Source organism: Lagenorhynchus albirostris, chromosome 20, assembly GCF_949774975.1.
Source record: "Lagenorhynchus albirostris chromosome 20, mLagAlb1.1, whole genome shotgun sequence".
NCBI classification, from domain to species: domain Eukaryota; kingdom Metazoa; phylum Chordata; class Mammalia; order Artiodactyla; family Delphinidae; genus Lagenorhynchus; species Lagenorhynchus albirostris.
The window spans coordinates 16,015,062-16,025,317 of record NC_083114.1 but is presented as its reverse complement, the minus strand read 5'-3'; the positions used below and the strand labels follow the sequence as shown (position 1 = coordinate 16,025,317).

Genomic DNA, 10,256 nt, shown 5'->3' with positions numbered 1-10,256 from the left:
CAGGGGATGGGCTTTTCTAGAACTGTGTTGTCCAGTACCATAGCCACTAGCCACATGTGGCTATTGAGCACTTCAAATGTGGCTAGTCCAAATTGAGATGTATTATAGGTGTAAAATACAAACTAGATTTTGAAGACTTCGTATGAAAAAAGAAAAGAATAAAATATCTTATTTTAAATATTGATTGCATGTTGAAATGATATTTTAGATACATTGGGTTAAATAAAATACATTAAATTAATTTCATGTTTCTTTTTACCTAATTTTTAATGGGGCTACTAGCAAATTTTAAATTACTTATGAGGCTTACATTATTTCTGTTGGACAACACCGCTTTAGAAACATAATGGTGCAACCTAAAGACGCTAGAGAGAACAGTTGCTTGACTGGAAAACTGGGAGAAAGACAACAGAACACAGACTTGAGCCTGGGATTCCCCCAGACTTAGCAGAGGGAATCCCAAGGTATATGTACTTCTGGTCAATCAAAAAGGTCCAACAAATAAAACAAGGGTGAAAGGGGCAGAAAAACCAAGACAGAAAACTCTTAAGTGCCAGTAGTAAAAGCTTGTATTATATAAAGTGTGACTTGGAATGCTTAGTCCTTGTTGCAGTTGGTATGTCAGATGCCAGGTGAGTAACCGAAGAGATACAGTGCTTCCAGCAGCAAATTAGGAGGGATATGGAGGGTAGACGAGAGGGACAATACTATTGTAAATAGGCAACATAAGCAGAATTAGTTTGTTGGTGTTGTTTTGCATGAATTTTTTTTGTGGGGGAGGCCATGCTCCGTGACTTGCGGGCTCTCAGTTCCCCAACCAGGGATTGCACTCGGGCCACGGAGATGAAAGTGCCAAATCCTAACTAACCACTCGATCACCAGGGAACTCCCTGCATATTTTTCATTTGGCGTTTTTCAAATTATAAAAAATAAGAGATGCTCGTTGTAGCAAGTGAAACAATACAATGCAAAGACATATTAAAGGCACAGCCTCCCCCATCCATTCTACCTGCCTGAGGTAACGAATAGTGTGTATGCCTTTATAAAAACATATGCAGGGAATTTCCTGGTGGTCCAGTGGTTAGGACTCGGCGCTTTCACTGTCATGGGCCCGGGGTTCGATCCCTGGTCAGGGAACTAAGATCCCACAAGCCATGCGGCCAAAAATCAACAACAACATATGTATACACACACACAAGGATTTTGTTTGTTTTTATTTACACACGGTTTTTTTTTTACCCAAATTAATTGACGTGCAGACTGGGGTCTCTGGGATTGAGAGCTAGTGCCTTTTTTTTCCTCTTCTCATTACATTTGCATTACTCCCCTCTCCCTCCCAGGTTCTCTTTTTCATTCTCTCTCTCTCTCTCTCTTGCACACACACACACACACACGCAGAGGGGAAGTAAGCATTGAGAGTCGTCTACAGAAATGGCATCATTTCTTACACTTCTGCATTTTTTTCCCACTCAATGTCTTGTATTGAGCCTTCTAAGTCAACTGATATAGATCTAATTAACTCATTCATCACTTCATATTCCATGTCCTTTTTAAAAAAATAGGCTATTTCTCTTTTCTAATTTGTAAGAGTTCTGTATTTAGACATTAACTGCCATCACATTGCAAATATTTTTCTTTAGATCTATTTTTTGTCCATTGACTTTATTAATGGTATCTTTGGCTATACAAAGATAAAACATTTATGAGGTTAAGATGTTATCTTTCCTTTCAAAGCATCTGGACTTCTTATCTTGATTGATTCATTCATCTTTTATGTAAATGTTTTCTTTTCTTTAATTTTTAAAATTTTTATTTTTGGCTGTGTTGGGTCTTCATTGCTGCGCGCGGGATTTCTCTGGTTGCGGGCGAGCGGGGGCTACTCTGCATTGCCGTGCGCAGGCTTCTCATTGCAGAAGCTTCTCTTGTTGCAGAGCACAGACTCTAGGCGTGCGGGCTTCAGTAGTTGTGGCACGCGGGCTCAGTAGTTGTGGTACAGGACTCAGTAGTTGTGGCACGCGAGCTCTAGAGCACAGGCTCAGTAGTTGTGGTGCACAGGCTTAGTTGCTCCGTGGCATGTGGGATCTTCCCGGACCAGGGATCGAACCCGTGTCCCCTGCATTGGCAGGCGGATTCTTAACCACTGGGCCACCAGGGAAGTTCCGCGCCCCCCCCCCGCTCCGCTTTATAAGGAAACCAATCATATTGGATTATGGATTAGGGCCCACCCATAAGACCTCATTTTAACTTAATTACACCTGTAAAGACCCTATCTCCAAATACCATGACATTCTGAAGTACAGGGGTTAGGATTTCAGCATATCAATGGGGAGGGGGCACAATTCAGCCTGTAACAGGGGCTAATAATACAGTGAATGTGATTTTATTCAATTTTTCAAAAAAGCTTTGATAAGACTTTTACATTGAAGACTCTATTTAAAGAAGTAAACCATGGAATTGAGATTACCAGTTTGTTAAATCAATGAACAAGTGAACAAATGAACTGGTCAATATATGATAAAGTAACTTAGGTTAGAGGTAAGAAACAATGAGTAGAACTAAAAGGACACTCTTCTAAAAGAAGAATATAAGGTTTGGTGTTAAGACTTAATTTTTTTTTAATAAAGTATAGTTGGTTTACAGTATTGTTTCAGGTGTACAGCTAAGTCATTCAGGTATATATATATATGTGTGTATATATAAAATCTTTTTCAGGTTCTTTTCCATTATACGTTATTACAAGACATTCAATATAGTTCCCTGTGCTATACAGTAGGTCCTTGTTATTTATAAGACTAATCTTAAATTCTTAGAAAAGATAGAAGGGAGTACAGAGCAAAATATCCATACTTAAAAGTGTATCTGATTTCTTCTAGGTAATGAAAAATCAAAATGTAGGGCTAAACTTAAAAGATCATTTCAGGTTGTATATAAAACAAATTTTTTTAAATGAACTTCATGTGAATAAGTAGAAGGTATTTATTTTTAGGTCAGTGATTCCGAATGGGGGTGGAGGGTGGCAGGAAAGAATGCCTTCCAGGGAAGAGCATCTCAAAACTGGGGTAGGTGTGGGGTGGAGGCAGTGCTTTTTCAAATTATACTTTGTGAAACTTTTTCTGTCACTGCCTCCACTCTACCCTGAGAAACACTGCTGTAAGCACCACTGATTGAAGAGAGTATGTTAAAAATGTCCTCATTTGATAAGAAATGATTCAAACTACACTTACACGATCCTGGTCTCTAAGCTATCTAACATGACCCAGGAAAGGGACCCTAGTGACATTATGTTAACCATGTCCTAAAGACCTTAAACCAATATGCTGCTGTGACCAGAGAGGCTATATAATGTTGGGCGATCTGAACATTAATTAACACTGGGCCAGACACACAGTATCATAAAATCATCTGCATCTGCCCTTTGAAGAAGCATCACAGAAATCTGAAACCTATCTCCCACAATGAAGAACCAGTGGTTGTATACATTAGGAAACTAGGTCCAGAGAGTTAAAATGACTTGTATAAAGACACCGAAATATTTATTGGTGAGTCTAGGCACCAGGTCTCCTAACTTCCAATCTAATACTTTTTTTTTTTTTTTTTTTTGCGGTACACGAGCCTCTCACTGCTGTGGCCTCTCCCGTTGCAGAGCACAGGCTCCGGACGCACAGGCTCAGCGGCCATGACTCACGGGCCCAGCCACCAGGGAAGGCCCAATCTAATACTCTTAACTACTATTTTAGAAGCCACTGATTCCCATTTCTAGTATTCAGTATTGTTTTTTTGTTTTTTTTTAATTATTTATTTTTTGGCGTGTTGGGTCTTTGTTGCTGTGCACGGGCTTTCTCTAGTTGCAGTGAGCAGGGGCTACTCTTTGTTGCGGTGCACAGGCTTCTCATTGTCGTGGCTTCTCTTGTTGCGGAGCATGGGCTCTAGGCACGCAGGCTTCAGTAGTTGTGGCACGTGGGCTCAGTAGTTGTGGCTTGCGGGCTCTAGAGCGCAGGCTCAGTAGTTGTGGCGCACGGGCTTAGTTGCTCCGCGGCATGTGGGATCTTCCCGGTCCAGGGCTCGAACCTGTGTCTCTCGCATTGGCAGGCAGACTCTTAACCACTGCGCCACCAGGGAAGCCCCCAGTATTGGTTTTTATCCAATGTGGCAGTTCTGGTCATTACAACTTTAAAAATATGTAATAAAGCCTAAAAAGTCTCTAAAGAGAAACAAGTGAGATAATCAAAAGGATCAAGGATACATTCATTTATTTATTTATATCTCAACTTCATTCTAAAAGGCTTACAAAGATGGAGATAATCTAGTAAGATGTAAAAAAAAAAGGACTAAAACAGAAAAATGAGAAGAGAATAAGGAAAGTAAAGGTCAAAAAGGAAGATGATGGAACCAAGAATGTGGCTAGCATACAAAACATAACATGAGGTCCTAAACACTTGCTGGAAGTGGGCCACAAACTGGGCTCTAAGTGGTCTAGCATCAATATGAAAAGAAAAATAGAGTCAGTTGAATATTTACTGTCTTTAAGGTAAAAACCAACCAGCAATTCAGGAAAAGAATAACTGGGTTCAGAGAAAATTTCTTCCATGCATCCTTATATAGAACATTATGAATTATAATGATAAACACCCTTTGCAGTATCCACAGCAATTAAATTTCATAGGGATTTTCATATGGATTGCCAAAGTACAATTCAGAAAAAGCAGTTCTGCAGAGGCCAATAAAATGCCAGCTATGTACAGGGCAAATCTGGCTTAATCCAGGGACAAAATTAATAAATAGTACTCAGAATACTTCCCAGACTCTCTTTGGTTTGGAAAGAGAGATCAGATATAACTGAAGAATAACGAAAATGAAACTTTTAAGAATTTGGTTTAAGAAAAATGAAAAGAAGTCACAAAGGCCAGAAATGTATACAGATTTAAGGTCCAGATGATTTTCCTAAAGGAAAAGGTTCTTGAGTTACATCTCTGATCTTAAATCTCAAGGTTGATATCATGCCTCTTAATCCCTTGGTTTGCCCATCACCAACTGAAACCTGGGCCATCTAGGGAAGTGATCAGTTTAAGAATCCTTGTGTCCTTCAAAGAGGTTTTATTTTGGAAAAAATGTGTATAGCTATTCCAATTACCCCCTAGAGAAGACATTTAACCCACTCATGTTTCACTTATTCTCTTCCTCACAGTAGGCTATTAGATTCACTTTTTAAATTTTTAAAAGTTAGACTGACTTTGAGCCCCCAGATCATATGTTTTACCTGCATATTTAGGGGTTGAAACAAATACCAGCTTTTGAGAACTCTGAAAAACATTCATACTGCTTCTGACAAGCCTATTAAACACATAAATAGCAGCACCTTGGGAACCCATGAAATGCTGTTATTGCTCACAAAAGGAAACATGGCACAGAAACAAGGAGAAGGAAAAGTGGGAAAAAATTCTGGCTAAAAACTGCGGGGTATAAACACTGGAGAAATGAAACAAAGGAAAAGGTCCACACTCTGATCTGAGATGTTGAATTGAGAGATGGGTTGTATGATGGGGTAAGGACTAGGGCATTGTGACTACCAACCACAGAATGCCCAGTGTGAACTCTGGTCCAACACCTAGAGGAACAGAATGATAAGAGGCTACAGCGTAAAAACAAACTGAATCATCAAGGTGGTCACACTGAATTGGCAGCAGAGGAGGTCCTCAGGTTCCCAGATGAGCCCCAACTACAGTAGAGGAGCTCAAGCCAGGCTGGGGTGCACCAGGAAGGACTCCAGGTTACAGTCAAAGTCCTTGAAGAACGTGGACTCCGATGATGGACTGAGCTGGGTAGCTTGTGTCTCCATGACAAAGTTCACTGGATGCTTCTGTAGGAGCTCTGGGTCAAAGGCCACACCCCGAAAGAAAGGGTGGACCTGGAAGTGATGCAAATAACGTAGACGGTGGAGGGGATTCTGGCATAACAGCTGAAGAGAAATAGAGCATGAAGGATGAGAGACTGGGATAGGAAAGGGACTGAATAGAGAAGCTGGAAAAGGAGAAAGAAGTTCATGGATCTGTGGAGGGCCGGGAGAAGAACCCAAAAGAGTAGAGGATATGTAAAAGTGGGAGAAACAGGCTAATCTGGGGGCAAAGGTAGGAATAAAGTAGTAGTAGTGGTAAGAGAGCAGCACTAGCCCACTCTCTCAGAAGTGACCTGCTGTGGATGGGGACGAGCTTTGGAAGACCAGGAACTCGAATAAAATTTGAAGTGTTGGTTAGAAGGCAAGTAGTGAGGTAGTACTTGATCAAGTTGGAATCCCCCCTTAATAATTAATCAGAGGAATGGGGGGTATCACTTCAGTGATAGGGAAAGAAGTGAATGGTTTTTGTAGTCAAGAAGGAAAGTCATGCCCACCCTTACCTCATGGAGCAGGAGTGAGAGCCCCTGGTTAAGAGAAGCTGGGATCACAGAGTCATAGTGGGTCACACTTGCCAACATGGCCACATGATCTCTCTCTGCGGGCACTGGGAACTGAGTTAAGGGGTGGGAAGGTGTCATTGCTTAGTAAAAATAAGGCAAGGCTTCCCAAGGTGGCCTTTCTTCCCACCGCAGGGCAACTCCTATCTTCTCTGCCCAACATCACTACCATTCTCTCACCTTTCCAGTTGACAGAGAGAAAAGCAAGACACCCAGGGACCACCAATCAGCAGCATGGTTGTAAGGCCCTCCACTCAGGACCTCTGGGGCTACGGATATGAAAGATACTTGTCACTGATATCTGTTGGCTATCCTCCTGCCCAATGCTTACCCACCAGCTTTAGCTTCTCTCTCACCCATGTACTGAAGAGTGCCACAGATAGTATAGGCTCGGGTTCCTTGGGGCAGGTGGCGGGACAGGCCAAAGTCTGTCAGTTTCAGATGGCCTGTGAAAAGCAAGCCATCAGCACCACTCTGTTCCAACCCTCATCAGCCATGACTTACTTCCAAACAGAGGTACCTCTCATTCTGGGACTAGGAAAAGAAAAGGACTTACCTCGTTCATCCAGAAGGATATTCTCCATCTGAAAAATCACAGGTGAGAAGTTATTCATCCTCTTCCTTTCAGTCCTCTTTCATCATGTATACTATACCCCCCAGCTGAAGAAGATGCCCTAGCTCAGCATCCAAGTCTATACTTGGAGGGCCCTTGCCCAAATCCTTAACACCCATGAGGGCCCCAAGGTCAACTGTTCTCAGCAGCTCCTCCCACCTTCTTGGACCTGTTGGAACATCTTACTGAAGTCCCTCCTTAAACAAAAAGAAAAAGCATTTAACTACCTTCACATCTCGATGGATGATGCCGAAGTCATGGAGATAGCCTGTGGATGACAGCAAGCGTGGGGTGTGTGCTGAAGCTCTCCTGTCCTTCCAATTTCCCTGATAGCTCCCACCTCATTCCTATCCCTGTTCTTTGACCTCCAGAGTTAATATCAATTCTCTTCTGCCTCCCTCCCTGCTTAATTCTTCCCTCATTTCTATTACCACTCCTGTTTCACTTACACAGCACCAGGATCAGCTCAGCAGCAAAGAGGCGGATGGAAGCCTCACTAAAGCAGCCAACAGCGGACCACAGGGAGTACAGATCTGTGCTGCAGTAGCTACACACTGCAAAGTAACAGAAGTCTAGGCAGTATTTGGGGGCTACTATGCCTGGGCTCAAGGCATCGTATGCCTCCTGCCCAAACTGATGCCACCTGCTGTTCCCTCTCCCTCTGGGAGAGAGAAGTACTATGAAAAGGGGAACAGAGCAAAGGCAGAACAAGCCAAAGGGATGGGTAATCTCAGGTGGGGAGTATGGTAGAAGGACCCCTGGGAATGAGGAGAGAATCCAGTCACTCACTCATGAAGAGGTGCCGTTTTCCCTGCCAGCTGTCCCCCAAACTGTGTACAAAAGGATGGTTGATCTGTCGCTATGGACAAGAAAACAGGAAGTTAGGATCAGGGTCATTGAGGATCAAGGCAGCCAAGAAGTCAGGATTTACCTTGTTGTGCAGAAAGGAAGCTGTTGCCCCACCTCTCAGTACAGGTTGCCTGCCTGGTAATCCCAGTACTAAGGAACACACTGGACATGCTGGAGAGATTTCCCTGGCAGGACCTAGAATTACTCTACTGATAGCTACTTTTCCTGGGATCTCTTGGTTGAAGCAGAGGGAGGGGTCAGAGTCAGGAAAAGCAGGACAGTTGGACAAGAAAGGTGCTTTCTCCGCCTGTGGTTTGGTTCTTCCTAGGATCCTTTCCAGGGCTCTGTGCATACCTGGATGCTGACCTCCTCTTTGCACTGCCTCAGGTTGTCCCTCTGTAGGACCTTTACCTTGGGCACCACCTATAAAAGGAGAGGAGTGATGACTCCTAGTGGGGAATAGTGTATTAAATTGTTTATTCCTCCCAACCTTTCTGGAATAAAGATTGGAGGCAGGGACTAGAGAATAATGTGGAAGAGTATCTAGGTCCCTACCTTCACCACAAATACTGCTTTCTGGCCACAGTCTAGCACCTTGAGGACAGTTCCAAAGGAGCCTTTAGCCACAAGGCCTAAAATCTGTACAGAGAAGTGGAGAACAAGGCAGTTGAGACTGATTGTTTCTAGATTTCTCCCCAAGACTGAGACCCCTTCCAGGGATTCCACTGACCTACCTTCAGCTGCTGATGCCCCCTAAGGGGCCTAATAGGAAACTCCGGCAGAAAGAGGTTGATGAACTGAGGCACTGGCCACTCAGGCAGAGGCTTCTCTACTAGCAGTGGGGCTGGCTCCAGGGGCTCCTGGTGCAGGAACTGATGCCCCTGTAGTCCCCACAGCAACTCTTTCAGACCTGACCTGGTGGTCCCCACACCTGGCCAGAGGCTCTTCTAGCCTCAGACCCAGGGGGACCCAGGGGCCCTGGATGTTGCCACCCTGCTGAGAACCAAGGGAGCCACTAAACCTGCTGCCCCTGGGGCATTACAGGTTCTGCCCATTTAGCAGGCACTCCCTCAAATCTCAACCCTAGAGATGTAAATTTGAACCCCAGGCAAAATTGCTACTGTCCTTGCTTCACGCCAAGGTCTGGATTTCCTGCACACAATTAAAATCCTCTAGGAAAGTAATACTTGGATATTTTCCCGATAAGGCATCAGAGATTCAGTACTGCACCTACCATAAATACTTTGATGGTAACACCTCCCTGCCCCACCCCCACAGTGGACAACACTGTTATTACCAGTTCCCAGGCCTCAAGCTCATGCCTTTCACCTCCCCTAAACAAGCTGCCAGAGCCCCACACCCTACCTTATGAGGAGCAGCCATCTGGGCATGTTGCCCCTTCCGACAACTCACTGCTCCCATCCCCAAGCCTCTGCGCCTCCTCTCTCCCGCTAAATCTGCTGTCCCAGTTACATAAGCAGTTCCTCCCCTGATGCTGCATTACACATGAGCCCCGCCTCTTTCCCTTGTTGTTCATGACTAGAGATGCAAATGATGCAGCCAAACCTCACCCTTATCCCCAAATGCTATCGCCCCTGGTTAAGAATGGCTTATAGCCAGGACTAAAATGTGCAGAGACCTATCAGCCTGGGACCAATGTCACGTCAGAGCTGGGAAGTATCTGTGACACAGCTTCAGGCAGGAGGGAAGAAGCCACCCTCATTAGGGTGGCAGCTAGGTGTCTTGGACTGATGCGGAGAAAAGGATATAGGCTGAAACCATGCACTCAATACAATTAAAAAAAAAAAAAACCAGCATCAAATTTAAAATATATTTTTTCTCTTTAAATGATTTTTTTTTTTTTACCATTTTTCAGGGGATACCCCAGGGAGAGGGACCCATAGCCAGCTGTGTCTCCTACTGCCATTCTCCCAAGTGAGCTTGGCACAGATTGGGGAGGGGCTGATTCCCCCCACAGCACTAATACCTCTTTCATACAAGGCAGTGGAATGAGGAACAGAAGATCAGCCCCTCCCCTCCACTTTCTGGCACAGAGGGAGAGCAGTTACACTTACAAATATATATATATATTTTTATATATGTCTATTTATAAAAATTTATCACACTTGATCAGAGCTGTCCCCCCACCCTTTCAGTTGAACCCAAGGGAACCAGATACTAGCCGTGGGGCCATTCCCTGGGCCTTGCTCTCTTGATGCCTCTCTGGCCCTGGGCCTGCTGATCAGTGTGAGGTAGAACTCAGAATTATTATCCACCATGTTCTGCAAGGAACAGGCCAGCTGCTAAAGAGCAGTGCCTATCCACAGTACCCTGTGGGCTCCTG

General features: G+C 44.1%; 1 protein-coding gene across 1 annotated transcript; it reads right to left on the bottom strand.

The window, feature by feature from the left end:
• Positions 1–4,233: 4,233 nt before the first annotated feature.
• On the bottom strand, positions 4,234–9,334 carry RSKR (ribosomal protein S6 kinase related). Its single transcript, XM_060133365.1, is given in 13 exon segments — positions 4,234–5,956; positions 6,394–6,504; positions 6,631–6,719; positions 6,807–6,896; positions 7,007–7,034; positions 7,291–7,331; positions 7,513–7,617; positions 7,853–7,922; positions 8,267–8,335; positions 8,468–8,551; positions 8,647–8,874; positions 8,876–8,908; positions 9,278–9,334. Coding segments are annotated over 13 exon segments (1,230 nt in total). The 3' UTR covers positions 4,234–5,731.
• Between the last annotated feature and the right edge of the window lie 922 nt (positions 9,335–10,256).